The sequence below is a fragment of the Lemur catta genome, chromosome 1 (assembly GCF_020740605.2).
Source record: "Lemur catta isolate mLemCat1 chromosome 1, mLemCat1.pri, whole genome shotgun sequence".
Taxonomy (NCBI): domain Eukaryota; kingdom Metazoa; phylum Chordata; class Mammalia; order Primates; family Lemuridae; genus Lemur; species Lemur catta.
Genome location: NC_059128.1, coordinates 129,239,706 through 129,256,935, shown reverse-complemented (window position 1 = coordinate 129,256,935; position 17,230 = coordinate 129,239,706). Strand labels below are relative to the sequence as shown.

At 40.5% G+C, this 17,230-nt stretch overlaps 1 protein-coding gene across 1 annotated transcript in view; it reads left to right on the top strand.

Moving 5' to 3' along the window:
- The window catches only part of RSU1 (Ras suppressor protein 1), a 179,296-nt gene that overhangs the window by 45,786 nt on the left and 116,280 nt on the right, over positions 1-17,230 (top strand). Inside the window, exons 5-7 of the mRNA XM_045534115.1 lie at positions 3,300-3,418; positions 5,081-5,163; positions 5,434-5,548. Of these exons, the coding sequence (XP_045390071.1) occupies positions 3,300-3,418; positions 5,081-5,163; positions 5,434-5,548 (317 nt within the window). The remainder of the gene's footprint in view (positions 1-3,299; positions 3,419-5,080; positions 5,164-5,433; positions 5,549-17,230) is intronic.

The following is a 17,230-nucleotide window of genomic DNA, read 5'->3' as shown; positions in this document are numbered from 1 at the left end:
CCTATTCTTCATTGCTCATCCTCTCAGTAATCCTGCTCTGAAGGCGCGTTAGCCTCTTTTTGCAGGTGAGGACATTGGGTCTCAGGGAAGCTGAATAACTTGGCCAGGGTCACCCAGCTGGCTAGGTGGAGCTGGACTTGTCACCTTGCTGTTGCAGACAAAAGCTCCACTCTTCTGCTACCTCGCTGTAACCTCTCCTGTGCTTTCTGAGGGGAGCCCTGGGAACACAAGTGTCACAGGTAGACATGTGGATGGATGCAGATGGATATTAAATAGCGCCCACTGTGAGGGGCCAGCGTATTCTATCCTTCGCTCTGCAGAAAGATACTTCTCTGGCTCCCCACATATGTGGGCTGGTATCTGGAGAGACAGCCGGCCATCTCCCCGGTCCCTCCCCTGCTTTGTGGCTGGGCTGTTACTTGCAGTGCTGGACTTCACGAAGCATCTGTTTAAGTGAGGGCTCCCCTTCTACCTGCCGGATTAGTGGGCCTCCTGCTGTCACTAGTGTCAGCTACACGAGGGGCTCTTCTCTGTTCCTCACATGTTGTGGGTATTGGTTTATCACTCACAGGAAAAAAGAACTTACGACTAAGTAGATTCTTGCCACTAGGAAGTGGAGAGGCTCGATGCTTGCTCTAGGCTGGAGATTGGATGGTTGGATGGGACTGTTCCTTAAATGAGAGGCCTCTTCCCTCTGAGGCTGTCTAACTATGGATCCCCTAGACCTGCTATTGCCAAAGTATATTTCTGTATTTGGAAAGGAAAACTTTAAGTATCAGCAATCTGCAGAACTGGATAACTGAAAGCAGTTTACTCAGAATCCTTGCATTGGAGTCCAAGGGTTAGGAGTGGCTTTGGCCTCCATGAGGGACAAGGTACTCTCAGACACCTGTCACCTTCATTGGTCAAGGCAAAAGTCCTTGGTCCTTAACCTCTCCTAGGCTGTTTTCTCATCTCAACATAGAAATGATTATAAGCTCTGTCTTGCCTGTAGTACAAGGTAGTTTTAGGGAACAAGTGAAATACGTGGCATAAATGTGCTTCACACACTGTGGGTTCATAAAATATATGAATAGTCATTGTTGTCATTGCAGTAAATAGTCAAGGAGGTCATTTTGCTGAGTGTGAAGTCTGTCTGGGGCTTTTCCACGTGAGAGGTGGAATCCGCTTTCCTCTCGTGGCTTCCCCTCTGCTGACAGCTATTTCTTGCGAGGCCTGCCTGGTGGGTAGGAGTGGATAGGATTGTGTTTTTTACGAGAAGTGTTGATGCCTAGAATGATTTTTAGTGTTACAGTCCCTTCCACCTTTCAATATCTGTCAAATTTTATTAAATTTTTTTAATTGGCTTTTAAGTATGCTCAAAGGGAACTGCGTTAAGAAAAATGAAGGTCTTAAAGAAAAGGAGAAAAGATAGTAATAGAAAAAAATTTCCCTTACACTTCATTGGAGACACACACACACACACACACACACATACACACATGCACATGCAGTCGCCCCTTAAGCAACGTGCAGGTGAGGGGTGCTGGTCCCCACCCAGTGCACTCGAGAATCTACATAAAACTTCTGACTCCTCAAAAACTTAATTACTAATAGATTCCTGTTGACCGGAAGCCTTACCAATAACATAATAGTCGATTTACACATTTGTGTATGTTATATGTATTGTATACTGTATTGTTGCAAGAAAGTAGGCTAGAGAAAAGAAAATGATATTAAGAAAAATCATAAGGAAGAGGAAATATATTTGCCATTCTGGAAGTGGAGGGGAGTCCACTTAAAGGACTTCAGTTTCACCATCTTCATGTTGAGTAGACTGAGGAAGAGGAGGGTTTGGTCTTGCTGTCTCAGTGGCAGAGGTGGAAGAAAATCCCCCTGTAAGTGGCTGTGTGTAGTTCAAGCCATGTCGTTCCAGGGTAAACTGCAGAAAACTTTTTAAAGTTTTCAATTGTAAAATATACATAACATAAAATTTACCATCTTAGCCATTTTGTAGTAGGCAATTCAGTGGTGTTAAGTATACTCACACTGTTGTGCAACCAGTCTCCAGAATTTTTTCATTTTGCAAACCTGAAACTCTACACCCTTTAAATCTCCATTTTTCCTCCCTGGTGGACTCCATTCTAATTGAAGATAATTTGAATGCTCATAGTTATGGAACAAAAAAAGTGATTTTTCCCCCCTTGTGTTAAAAGGAATAAATGAGGCCGGGCACGGTGGCTCACGTCTGTAATCCTAGCACTCTGGGAGGCTGAGGTGGGAGGATCACTTGAGCTCAGGAGTTCAAGACCAGCCTGAGCAAGAGGGAGACCCCGTCTCTTTTAAAATTGAAAAAAATTAGCTGGGCAAGTAAAAATAGAAAAAAATATTAGCCGGGCACGGTGGCGTGCATCTGTAGTCCCAGCTGCTCGGGAGGCTGAGGCAGGAGGATCGCTTGAGCCCGGGAGTTGGAGGTTGCTGTGAGGTAGGCTGACGCCACGGCACTCTAGCACAGGCAGCAGAGTGAGACTTTGTCTCCAAAAAAAAAAAAAGGAATAAATGAAATAAAGTAAAGCAACAAAAGTATGAAGACTACGAAGCTTAGTGTATATATATTTTGAGATATTGCTACATTCATAAAGTATTTCTCTACAAGGATAGATACTTGGTGGTGGTTTAAGTTTCTATGTAAAACAGCAATTGAACTTCACCATGGAAGAAAATGACAACTAATCAAATGTTTCATGAACATACAGGTTCTCTTCCTGAAATTATTAGGCCGGATAAGACAAATGCCACATGCTCTCACGTGTATGTAGTGTGTGAAAAAGTCGAACTCATAGGAACGAAAGTAGAATGGTGGTTAGGAGAGGTATTGGGAAGATGTTAGTCAAAGGATACAACGTCTTAGGAACCAGTTCAAGAGATCTATTGTACATCATGGTGACTGCAGGAAATAATACATAGTATCCTCGAACATTGCTACGAGAGTGGCTTTTCAGTGTTCTCAGCCACCAAAAAAAAACAAAAAAATGGTATGTGAGGTAAGGCATATGTTAAACAGCTTTCTTTAAGCCATTCCATGATGTATTATACATATATCAAAAGATCATGTCGTACAGCATAAATACATACAATGTTCACATGTCAATTAAAATACCTGAACAAATAAAAGCTTTAAAAATCAAAAGCAATAAAGTGACCCTAGAGTCATGGTGCTTAGTCTTTGATGCTTTCAGCGTGTGAAGCAGGTGATCTCAGTGTTGTGTATAAACGTGTGGATTTCAGGTAATGACTTTGATGTTTCTCCCCAACGACAGCATGAATAGGCTGAACACCCTGCCTCGAGGATTCGGGTCCCTCCCAGCTCTCGAGGTTCTCGACTTGACCTACAACAACTTAAATGAAAATTCTCTTCCCGGGAACTTCTTCTACCTTAGTAAGAAACTTTCAATTCTATAAATCTCCTGACTGTGGTACTTGGCATTCTAAGAGTGAAATTTATTTGCCAGGGCCCGCACTCCAAGAGAAATTATTGGACATATATATTTTTTTCTTCGCAGATCCCTTTTGAATATTTCTTCATAGCTCAGCAGTTTGTATATTTGACATATAGTTATGTGACACCATCGGGCTCAAGTAGACTTAATGTCATATTAACTTTCTGAGAGAGATTATGTACCTAAATGAGATCAAGTCGCACATTTAGCTAAGAGACTTAACTTTCTTTCTAAAGAGCATGCCAAAAAGAAAAAAAGAAAAAAATGTTATCCTCCCATGTTGCTGTTAATTCTTTGTAGGATATTTGCCCAACATATTCCAATCAATTATTTATAAAAATATTCATTAATAAACCACTAACAGAATTTTTTAAATTCCCAGCCAGGATTCTTATTTTAAGCCTTTAAAATCGTCCTCTTATTGATATATTTGTCCAGTACACAGTCAGACATTGAGGAATTGTTAGCCACAGGTGAACACACTTTATGCTTTTATATGCAAACAAATTTCTTGCTGCAGATGCTCCTAAAAATTAGGAAAAGGAAATGATTTTCTAGAAACTCATGAAATATTTAGGAAAAGGTTTGCCTCCATGAAATGCATATTCTGCTTCTCCAAATGGTGACATAAATGGCATACAGAAAATCTGAATTTTCTGAGCTGATCTATGAAATCTCATTTTTTTGCCCAATGTACACTGTCCCTCAGACTTTCTCAAGCACATGAAACCGACTGTAAAATATTTCCTTGGGCCAGGGAGGAGATTGCACTTGTTCTGTTATATTTATGTACAGTTCTTTCCAATTTTAAAACGTTAGACTGTAATTAAATCCCTGTAAACAAATTAAAACGTGTCTAATTATGTTCCTCCTTTTTGATTGAGGATAAAAAGATGCTTTAGGATTTTAACCTTCAGTGGTTTGGGATCAGTTTGTCAATGTGTAATATTGTGAATAAATTTCAGATTATTGATACACTTACGTTAGGGTTTACTCTGTTAATTCCATGTCGTTATTTTAGCCACTTTGTCCTCATTTATTTTTGTCCTTGAGGCTGTAGAAACAAATAATAATAATTAGTCTGATTGTAGAACCAATGAACTGTGGTTAAAGCCTCCTTCCCCGGAAACCTTTCATTTATTTTTAACATAGCTCTATCTACATAAGAAAAGTTCGATTTTCACACAGTCCTATTTCCATGAAAGAGCCTTTTTTGCTCTAGGTATCAACGTAAGTGGCACAGTGGTTTTCTTTGTTTTACTTTGAATGCAAACGGAGTAATAAATGCGAATCGGAAGTAATAGAGAAAAATAGCTCTCTTTTCTGAAATGCCTTGGAACTCTGTGCCAAAAACTGCTGGTGCCCACAGCTGCTAATTGTGTCAGTCCTCTTGGATATAGATGTTTTCCTGGACACACCAGCCACACAATAAGCCGGTAGATCTGAGTTTGACCCACATGTTATTATTGGGAGTCCTAGGTGTGTCACGGGCTCTCCACCACGCCAGGGTTATTAATCAAAGCTGACTCCCTGGTATTGATCAGACCTCAAATGGTTGGGTTCCATGCCACCCTGTTTATATATTGCTGTTTAATTTGCAGCCACCCTGCGTGCACTCTATCTAAGTGACAACGATTTTGAAATCCTGCCGCCAGATATTGGGAAGCTCACAAAGTTGCAGATAGTAAGTAATTTATCTAAATTCTTAGAAAATCAATTCACTTCTCCAGCCCTTGTAGGAGTAGAGTCAAGTCAATTTGAGCAGGAGTAAGGTTTGTTTTGCAGGAATAAACTACTACTCCTGATAGTGTTCTTGTTTATCCGCAGACGCTTGTAAATAAATGGAAAGGATTGAGCATGAGAAGAAAAGAGGGCGTGGAATAGGATGAGACTTGCTGTGCAGCACGTTTTTATGTGAAATTGTTTTGACAATGCCTTGTTTTCTTTTATTTAGCTCAGCCTCAGAGATAACGACCTGATCTCACTGCCTAAGGAAATCGGGGAGCTAACCCAGCTTAAGGAGCTCCACATTCAGGGGAACCGCCTGACCGTTCTGCCCCCAGAACTAGGTAAGGTTGCTGAAGAATGAACTTAGGTCTGGGTTTAATTAATAATAATTATCCTAATGTAGCAATTCTGAGCGATCTCTCTCCTCTTCTTGGCAAATACTTTCCACCTAGGCACCCAGTTCTGATCATTTGATGACCGTTTGTCGTTGATCAGAGTTCAGCTGTTACATATTTGACCTTATCTCCTGCCGTGTTGTATATCCGTCATGTCCAGTGTCTCAGAAACTGCAGGTGACAGATGACTCAGCTTCTTTGCATGACACAGTAGAAAGAGCATGGGATTAGTAGTAAAAGTCTCATCCATGGCTCCTCATTTACTAGCTGGCTGAGCTTTCTGGGTCCTGGTTGGGTTATTAATAACTTTCATCAAAGCATCACTCTTATTTAAAAAAAAAAAAGACCTTAATTTATTTATTTATTTTTGTCCTTAAAAACTTTTACCAAATAGTTATAGTATTTGTTACGGCTACTTGAAAATACCCTTGCCAGTCGTGAATGTGGTTCTCTTCTGATCCCATTGCCAGTGGGAATTGTTGAATGTGTTGTCGTTGGGAATTCCATGGTCTTGCTCCTGGCAGCCAAATCCCAGTTCTCTGCCTGGTCATTCCCATGGCCCAGGGTAGGCTCATGGGCCCCCCTCATAAATAACCTCTACATCAGCGATTCTGTTCCTGTTGTCCCCTGCTGTGGAAGGTTCATGGGGTCACTTCTCTTTTACATGTGCAGACTTTCTGTATCCTCTAATTTCTTCCATCCTTTGAACTGCATGGTTTTCTCCACTGCGATTTTTTTGCTTTTCTGCTCCCAAATACTCTAATTAAAAAAAAAAAACATCAAACCCACAGTTCCTCAAACAAGTCTGATAGTTTTAAAGAGGCCAGTTATTATAACTTAGAATGCAAGCACCATGAGGACGGAGGCGCTTTTCTGTTTGTTCCCTGCTAAGTCCCTGCGCTCACGTGTGCTGGGCATGTGGTAGGTGCGCAAAGAACGTGTATTGGATGAATTAATGAAATGAATTCTTTGGATAATGAGATGTTTCGCAGAGTGTGACTCGTGGCCTGTGTTACCCTGTAGGAAAACACGGATATGGAATTAATCCTATGAGCACAGAGAATCTGCCAGGCAGCACTAATCCAAAGGAGAAGCACTCCCTTGATTTCATAGCTAATGTAAAGTTGCACCTCTGCTTTTTCCCATTTCCTTTAGCTCCTTTGTCGGTGTTAAAAGGCCCCAGGGGTTGGGGGGTGGGCGGTTATTTGATGATTTTTTAAGGACTGAGGAGTAACTCAGCACCTTCTCTTCATTGAGCCACAGGTACTTATGTCTTGCTTCGGGAGCAGGGTACAGTATCAAGAAAAGCTTTTTGCAAAAAATTTTAAGGCAAAAAAATTCTTGTCAAAGGAAAGATCTTTATGGTGATTATTAACCATAAGGGTTAGCATTAGTAATTTTAGGGGAGCTTTTGCAGAATATAAACACCCACGCCCTCCCTCCCCAACCTACTGAGTCAAGATCTCCATGGGTGAGATGAATTCTTGTGTAATTTGATAAAACCCACTTAATACTTCTGACATGCATCCTTGGTTAGTGTGATTAGTAGAAACAGGAAAATAAAGGTATATTTTGTTGTTTTGTGTCATTTTTTCAGCAATGAGGCATTGTAGGATATTATATTAAACAATTATTTTAACAGATAGTAATGTGTTGCAAAAATACCTAGTGAACCTAGGCATGCCTATGCATATATTTTAAAATCTTACTCATTTCACTATCCTATTTGCATACTGCATATAGTTATATTTGTCTGATATTTCTCTTAACTCTCCGATAACAAGTTTTATATATATGTGTGCGTGTGTGTATATATATTCTATTCAGGAGTAGGATTGAGGGGAACGGCTTTAAATGGCTTGACTTTTGCTGGCCGTACCTAGAAAAGCTTAGTCTTAATCTCTGCCTGGTGGCAGTTTTTCCTAATTGCAAGCAGACACTTAGTTGGAAATAAATGATAAACCTTTGAGAATCTCTGTTACAAATCTAAATTCAGGATGAAGAGAAATGTATTATTTATCTTTGAACAGTGATTTTTTTAAATTAAGAATAATATAATATAGTCATGGCTATTATAATAATATAATAATAGCTATTATAATAGCTAGTATCTATTAAAGCCTTATGTGCAAGATACTTTGATGAGTGCTTTTCCTGTAATATCAGTTGTAATTGTCGCAAGACTTGTAAGCAGACTTTTTAGAGATGAGGAAACTGAGGCTTGGAGACATGTCTGCAGGGACACAGTAGTGATCACAGAGGTGAGATTTGAACCTGACAGTCCCTCCTCCAGGTCCACACTCCTGGTCACTCTGGTGTACTCCTCCCACCTGTACACGAGTAAGAGGAATCCTAAAAATGCGGTTTTCAAGTCCGAGCAAAACACAACACTGCCCACCCTCCCAGAATGGCAGGAGGAGAGGTGACACTAGACGGTCAGTTGCATGGTGGGCTTTCCCGGTGCATGAGCAAGGCTAAAATATCACTTTGCAGCTTGCAGCTGAGACGGCCTCTGCAAAACGGAGTTGTCATTCCGCTGTTCCGTTCCAAGCCAGGTGCATCGTCCCTGTGGTTCTTTCCCGCCAGTAAACATGCACCACAATAGGAATGGCTTCTGTGCGTCTGTGTACCCGATTCCGAAGGCGACCATCTGGAGGCCGCTTCTGGCTGGCTGCTGAGCAGTGCCAGGGCCTGATGTACTCGAAGCTTATTATAACTGTCCCCGCAGCACCCACTGGCCGCAGGTTTTGAAGTGTGGATTATGATCTCTCCCCTGTATATTTATTTTTTGCATATACGAATGGACAAGATACGTGCTTTTGAGATTTCCGTGAAATTTCCTTTCAACATAAATCTAGAATTTATTAACTTGAAACCTTGTTGGTACAAGTGTTTCAGCCAGTCGAGGGACTCCAGATGACATCTGGCTTGTCAGATCTAAGAACACGGAGGAACACAGTCAGGAGTTTTAATACGTGATTGAGTACTTCCCTGTTGTCATACATTCTTGAATAAATTACTTAAACTGTTACGTCTGGTTCTTAAACAGCACTTGCTTTCATAGTGGTCCCTGTACTTACAGAAAATGAGATGGAAGTTGGGTCTATCACTCACCCATTCCTTTATTCATTGGTTCATTCAGATATTTATTAAGTTCCTACTTTAAGCCAGGTCTGAAGTCCAAGGAACTTACTTTTCCAATAAAGTAGAATTTACTTCTTCAGCAACTGTTCATTCAGTCCCTGAGTCATGTATTTGCTAGGGATTATGACAAGAGACACCCCCCCCACACCCCCACCCCTGTGGAGCTGACATCTTGGGATGAGAAGAAAGAAAAAGCATAAGTGAGAATGAGTGACACAGGGTGTTTAGAGGTCTGGGGAAAACTTAAGCCTGGAAGCGAGTGCCAGCCTGGGGGAGGGGTGATCAGAGGACACGCCTTGCTGGTTAGATGATGCCTTTCAGTCACCTCAAGGAGGGGAGGGAGCTCTTCTTGCAGAGGAGACAGCAAGTGCAAAGGTCCTGGGGCTGGCTTGTGTGTTGAGGAGCAGCAAGAAGGCTAGTGGAGCTGGAAGAGTGAGCGAGGGGGAGAGTTCTAAGAGCTGAGCTTAGGTAGGAAGTGGGGGGTGGTTCACATGGGAACTAGTGGGTCGTTGTCTGAACTTTGGCTTTTACTCTGAGTGAGATGGACTCCCCATGGATGCTCCCATCCCAATCACCACAGCGTGTGTATTTGTTACCTTACATGGGAAAAGGGGCTTTGCTCCCATGATTTAGAGCCTTGAGATGGGGGAGATTCTTCCCAGGAGAGCCTGGTGTAATTGCAAGACTCCTTGCAGGAGGGAGGCAGGAGGGTCGGAGGTAGTAGGTGAAGATGCGCTGACAGAAGCAGGAGGCTGGAGTCACCGTGGAAGGGGCCAGGATCCGAGGAGTGCAGGCGGCTTCCAGAAACTGCAAAAGGCAAGGAAATGGGGTTCTCCCCTAAAGTCTCCAGAAGGAGTGCAGCTGTGCTAGCACCTTGATTTTAGCTCCATGAGATCCAGTTTCAGACTTGGGAAATCCAGAACTATAAGCGCATAGATTTCTGTGGTTTAAGCCCCTTGCTTATAGTCATTGGTCACGGCAGCAACAGGAAACTGATTATACATGGGGAAGACTTTGAAGGGTTTTGAGCAAAGGCATAGCATCATCTGACTTATTTTTCAAAGGCACGCTTTGGCTTCTGTGTTGAGAATAGGCTGGTGGGGTGGGTGGTGGGTGGAAGCAGAGAGTCGAGATGGGAGACTCTTGTCCCATCCAGGTGGGAGTCTGGTGGCTTCCTCCCAGGGGGAGTGGTGGGCAGATGCCGGACCTGTTCCAAGGGCAGGACTGTCAGGAGCTGGTGATGGTTTAGATGAGGGGGTGAAAGAGTCAGGTTGATGCTGAGGTTTTGGTCCTGAGTGGCTAAAAGGCTGGGGACGATCACACACAGAATAGATTGGGAAGATGGGGGAGGAGAGGAGGTAGTCATGAGTTGAGTTTTGAACATCCTAAGTTTGAGATGCCTTCTGGTTATCTAATTGAGAAGGCAATGGGGTATTGGAACCTGGAGTTCAAAAGAGAGGTCTGGGCTGTACAGATAATTGTGGGCACTATCAGCATAAGTTCAATGCCACACATTGGATGAGACCCCTTGGATGTGACTGCAGGGGGTGAAAGATTGAGCCATGAAGCACTTTGGCTCCTAAACGCTTAAGCCAGAGGATAGAGGATGTGTGTGGCTAGGGCTGGCTTCCAGGCCAGGATCTGTGGCCACGTCAAGGGCTGTGTCAGTGTCCCCCTGGTTGGGACCACAGTGGCTCAGCATTGCTAGAGCTGTGTGTGATGCTTTGCTTCATAGGAAAAATGCTTCCCTGTGAGGCAGGTTGAGGCCACCCTCTTTTTTCCTAACCTCTGCAGTTAATTCTGTCGGTGAATGACAGTGTAATACACAGAATTGAAATCTCCTCCCGAGCCTGCCTGAATTCAAAAGTCTGTTTTTGGCCAGCATTTTCAGGCAGCATCTAATCCCTCCTAAAAAGCAGCCCTGTGACTTACAGTAGTTTCAATCCCGTCCTTATCTTTCCTTTATGTATTATTTCCTGGAGGAATTATTATTAATAATAATTAGTGGAGAAAATAAAAGACCTGCATTGGTAGAAGAGGAAATAAAGGCAGATTTCTTGACTGATCCTTAGACTAGGTAAACAGCCCCAGGAAAAACAACACAAAGGTGATTTCGGAGCTGGCGGCTACACCTGGTGACTACGAGCAGTATTAAGTTCCACTTTGGCGTTTTCTTACTCTTAGATGAGATAGTCGTCTTGTGAGCTAAAGACTTGAGTTATATGCTTTGCGTGGTTCTCTTTCCTGAGGGTTCCATGGTTCCCCATGCTTGTTCTTAATGGAATTTAATCTGGTTTCTTGGCTTCTAGACATTGAGGGGACCCCTTTTAGTATGTGTCACCCAAATAATTGCCTTTGGAGAAGAGTTGAAAATCTCATTGGTCAGCCAAGGTATGCAGCAAAGCTGAGTGTTTGGATGTCAGGACCTTATCTGTACCAATTTACGCAGCCTGCGGGGTATGTGTCTGCAGTGCCACACACACCTGGGGCTGCCTGGCTTAGTGTCCTACTTCATCTGCTGGTAACTGTTACTGTTTTTACTGCAGGAACTATGAGAAGCATGTGTATTCTTTCTAGCACACTTGTGAAGGGTGGAAGCTAATGTCAGTCCCATTCAGAGTAAGTGATGTCATGAATTAAGAATTTCCTCCCAATTGTGTTCTCCAGGATGAACAGAATTAAGAAAGAGTAGCTAGACCAATCTAAGATCTTTTCTTGTATATCTCTTAATCCTCTTCCTGTGGACAATGAGTAACTAAAGAAAAATACTTCCTTACTGAGGCAGGCAGGAAGGAAATCCAGTGTTCTTTGCCCAATTAAGTCACTGGTTATAAGTGTTTTGTTTATCTTCTCTGATGTTAACGTCACTCTGTCAAATTGGTTCCCAATTATTTTATCCAGAGGTTTGAAACATGTTTTTAATGTGAACCGTGGAGTGTAGAGGTTAATTGTTTGTCTCTTCATAACTAGGCTTGAGTGCAAATCTCACTGTTTCAGTTCCTTGTTCTGTAACTTTGGACAAGTTATTTTACCTTCTGTGCCGCGTGTAAAATGAGCGTGAAAACAGCTCCCACCTCGTAGTGTCACCGTGAGGATTAAAGGGATAATCCATGTAAGGAATTTAGCCTTGTGTCAGGAATGAGCACAGCTGCTTAGTAAATGTTAGGTAGACACACACCACACACACACACACACACACACACGCGCGCGCGCATACATGCGCGGGGGTCAGGGGCGGGGGGAAGGATTTTTATACTATTAAACCTTGGCTATTAGAGGCCAGTTTTTCTGAAACCTGAGCTCTTCTGAAACAGTCTGAGCATCGAGGTCACCTCCACCCCACCCTTTTGACAGGGAAGAGGCAGTGAGTTGCTGAGAACCTAGAGAGAAAGAATGACAGGGTAGATCCAGACACCAGAGTCTGACCTCGCACAGTGTGATTGGTCGGTGTATCCCTGTGGATAAAGGAAGAGCTTTGCATCATCCTCGTGTGAAAACTGAGGCGCATGGGAAGTGTCAGAAGAGAAAAGCAAGGATAAAAGAAGCCGGGAGAAGAGACTGAAGCTCAGATGAGGGGGGCTGTATGTGGCCGGTACTCAGGGTGGGCAAGAGATGCAGCAGGAGGCTGTCGTTGGAGTCATCCCCTCCTACTAGTTTCATAATGAAAGTCAAGTGATTTTCCACGTCTCTGCCCTTTTTGTGAGTTTTATTTGGAAGCTGAGAGCAGGTCACCTGGTTCTTCTACTTAGAAAGCTGTGTGGCTGGCTCTTTGGTTGGGCCATTGCTTGCTTGGTTGCTTCACCATCCATTTGTTCGCTTCTTTCTTTTTGACATCCTTTGTGTGAGCATTAACTTGTCCTCAATAAGTGTTGAATACTTTGTAGTATTTGCATGGACTGATTGGACTCACTGCTTCTTCCCATGTTAACTTCTACCACTCTGCAAGTGGAAACACTGTTTTCCAATTGTTTCATTTCTCACTGTCTTATGTTACCTTCTGTGACAGTGCTCATTTCATTCTGATGATTTTTTCCAGAGTGTAAAGTCTGTTCTGGAGTTGGGCAAGCTAGTTTAGCTATCACGTGAAATCTTTTAATGCTTTCCTTGAGAAAGGATGTAATGCGGTTATTAACCATATGTAGAATAGTCAGTTTCAAAAAATATAATAAGCAAGTTTCTTTACTTTCTTCCTTTTTTTTTTTTTTTCTCAGTCTAGGATCTCTATCCTGGGTAATTACCTGCCCTAACCCAAGACAGCTTTATATTGTTATCAGAATTGGTTTTCTCTGCCTAAATCCTGTTACTATGAAAAGTAGAGCCAGCTTAATAGATAGAGCAGTAAGTGACAAGGATTTTGTGGAATTGTAAACTGTGCCACTTGTACATGTACAAAATTGAGATTTGTCAGGTGATCACTAACAGTTTTGAGATTAATTTTAAGCTTGATAGAATTACATAAATACCTTAAGTGTTTATGCAGAATATCATAATTGACAGGATAGTTTCATGCATTTAATATCAGTTCTGGAATGTAGCCAAGGAAAACTGTCTGGTCTCTTTTTAAAGCTGATGGAACCAAGGGAGACTGTGACTTTCCTAAATCTATGTTATTGTCATGACTTATTATTGAAAGAGTCCAAAGTTCAGATCTTTTGACTTCAGTAAATATTCCTCCCAATAGTATATCCATCAGTGTATCAATACTGAGCCAATAAAAGGCATATAAGTTATCATTAGATGACAGATTGCAGTGATTCCAAATATATGCCTTAATTTTATTTGAAAAATAAAGAAAATATAGGGAACAGAATATTTGTACTCAATTTTGAATTTTCACTTGGCTTTTATTGCCTGCTCTTACATTTTATTTCTGTGTTAATATTTCTTTTGCCACACTTCACACACAAAAAATCATATATCATATCCTTTGATTCCTGTGGTCTTAGTTGATAATCAAAAATGATTCCCGTCAAGTTCTCCTACATGATATTTTTTAACAAGTTCCATTTTATATATTCTATTTCAGTGACTCTCTTGCCCCAGAAAATGCTTTAAGCATGGATTTTTAAAATGCTAAGTGAATTATATTTCTACCTGGTTAAGTTATTGCCTTAAAGGGGGTGGGAAGTTGCAACACATCAAATGTTTCCGTTCCGTAGTGTAAATTTCAGGAAGCCCAATGTCAGGTTCAGTGTGATTGAGCATGTGCATCAATCTGTGTTAACGCCAGCTGGTAAAGCATGCCACTGTTTGCAGTGGCCTGCCTTTGATTTAATAGGACACTAAATGTATTTTTGCCCTGGGAGAAATGCCGGCGGTGCTGAGATTCCAGATTTAATTTTTTTTTTATTCCGGAGGCATGTCTGTAAATACAGTTGTTATCACCCGAATACATATATCTTACATTTATGTAGCATCTCTCTTCAAAGCATCTCCTATATATTGTAGTATTCCTATTTAAAAAAAAAAAAAAAAAGGCAATGTTATTTTGAGTCAGACCCAAATGGTATTGCATGTGTGAGTGTGAGTTTCTTTTGGGGTGCAGTAGAAGAAAGGGGTGAAGTGGGGGGTGGTTATCCCTCATGTTGTCTGCAGCAGAAATCCAGGCCTTATCATAACATCATGGGTCAGCCTTTCTTATTTGTGTTTATTTAGGCCTTTCCAGAATTGTGCATATTAATTTCATAAGTTGACTACCTACTGCATGAAGCATCTAATTGTGCCTTTTGTAATTCTGTTAAGTTTTGGGCAGTAGCCTGCATTCCAACATTAGTAAATAAGGCCATGCTCATTCTTAGCATATGTTTAGTGATTTTAATATGCCTTGGTACTATCACTGTTGCCTTTTATATTTGCTGTTTTTAAAAGAATGGCTCTTCTCCTTAGATAGCTTGTGTCTAATTTACCATATCAGATTCTGACATCTGGCCCCTTATACTGTATATTCTTGTAACTGGTTGGAGACCAATGGTAAGTGAAACATACATAAGCCCTGTCCTGATAAAGGAAATCTTTGAAAGAAAGAAACAATTAAATAGTTAAACATTACAAACTGGAAATCACAGCTAATTCCCAAAGCTGCTAGGGTGTAAACTCCCCAGAGACATTGGTCTAAGCCACTCATCTCTTACGTGGCTGGCAACAAGGTTTCCTGCTTTCTGCCTGGTTCTGTCCAGTCTGTTCTTCACACAGTGGTCAAGGCGATCTTATAAAATCACCAACTGGATTTTGTCCCTTTGCTGATTAGAGTTCTTTAATGTGCCCCAGGAAGCTTTAAGACTTGGAATGGTCTGGCCGCCACATTTTTCATGCTACTTCCCCCCTCCCCGCCCCCACTAAGGGCTGCTCTCGACTGTTTTATGATCTTTGCTCTCTCCTTGGAATTTTCCACCCCCTGAATATTTACATCGTGCCTTTAGGTACCCACTTACATGTTTTTTCCTCAAATGAGCTATTTCTTTCCTTTCCGGTTTTGTTGTTTTTTTGTTTTGTTTTGCTTTTTTACCATGGCATGTTGTTTTTATTTTTTCATGCATAGCACTTTTATTCAACAAAATATTTATTTAGCACAAACTACGTGTCATGCACCATTCTAAGTCCCTTAGCAGATATTAGTAGGAAAAAAAATAAAAACCATCTCTGTCTTTATGAAGATTTAGGTCTATGATCAACTCAAATTAATCTTTATGTATGATATGAAATAAATTTTCTTCTATGTAAGTAATTGCTTCTGCACCATTTCTAGACAAGTATTTCCTTCTCCTATTGAATTGCTTTGCTGCCTTAGTCAAAAACCAATTTGTTATATGTTTCTGGAGTATATATTATTAATATGTTTCATTGTTCTGCCTTTATAGCAGTACCACACTGTTTTGATTACTGTATCTTCAAAGAAAGTCTTGAAATCTCATAGTGTAAGTCCTCTAACTTTTTCAAGATTGTTTTGGCTCTTCTATATCCTTGGCATGTACATATAAATTGTAGAATGAGCCTGCTGGGATTTTGTTTGGGATTTGACTGAATTGACAGATCAGTTAGAGAATTAGCATCTATGTTAACAATATTGAATCTTCTGATCTGTAATATGATGTACATCTCCATTTATTAGAATTATAAGAGATTTTTGGTAAATTGACTTGATTCCTGTGGCTTGCTTTAATTCACTTAACAGGTCCAGTGGGGTGGGGAACCTGTGACCTCGGAGCCACATGTGGCCTTCTGGATCCTTGAATGCGGCTTTTTGACAGAATCCAAATTTTACAGAACAAAACCAGGAAGTGGTCTTGTTTGTAGAGTGATTATGAAAGGGTGTTGAATTTTGTCAAATGCCTTCTCTGCATCTATTGAGATGATCAGGTAGCTTTTGTATTTTGTTTTTTTTTATGTATTTCTGATTTTGATTTGCTAGTATTTTACTTAAATTTTTTCCACTTTGTTCATGAAGGATATTAGTCTGTAGTTTTCTTCTTGTCTTACGGTATCTTTATATGATTTTTGTATCAGAAATATCTTGGCTTCATAAAGTGAGTAACATTTGATACTTTTTCTTCCTTAAATGTTTGGAAGAATTCATTAGTGAAGTTATCTGCGTCTTGAGTTTTCTTTGTGGGAAAGTTTTGAATTATGGATTCATTTTTTTTAATAGATACAAGGCTCTTCAGATTTTCAGTTTCTGCTAGTATTAGTTGGTAATTAACATATCTTGGAAATTCTGTGTATTTATCCTAAGTTGGTTTGTAGCATCTATAATGATGTCTCCATTTTTATTTGTGATAATGGTAATTTGTGTTTCCCCAGTTTTTGTCCCCCTTTGATTGGTCTAGCAAGGACTTTATCAGTTGTGTTACTCTTCTCCAAAGAACCGGCATTGTAATTTCACTGAGTTCCTTCATTCTTTGTTTTGTTTTTCATTGATTGCCTTCACTCTGCTCACTTTGAGTGCAATTAGCTCTATTTTTTTTTTTAGCTGCTTTAGGTGAAAGCTTACATTGTTGATTTTTAATCTTTTTTCTTTTCTAATATAAGCATTTGGAAATACAAATTTTCTCTAAGCATTGTTTTAGCAGCAGCCCACACATTCTGTGTTTTCATTATCATTCAGTTTAAAATATTCTCCAGCTTCTCTTGAAATTTCTTCTTTGGCCTGTTTATTTAGGAATTGAGACATTTTTTGTTTTCAAGTATTTTGGGGATTTCCAAATCTTTTTGTTACTGAATTCTGATTTAAATTACATTGTGATTAAAATTCATAATCTATATGGTTCTTATCCTTCAAAATGTATTGACCTGTTTTATAGCTCAGCATATATTGTCTATGTTTTCACATGTGTGCTTGAAATATTATGAGCCCTACCAGTGTTCTGTAAATTTCAGGTCAAATTGGTTAATATGTTATAACCTCCACTAATAATCATTATAATTTTTTTCATAGGTCAGTTATCTTAAATAACTTAAGGGAGAAAAATCTTTTATACTTGCTAAAAT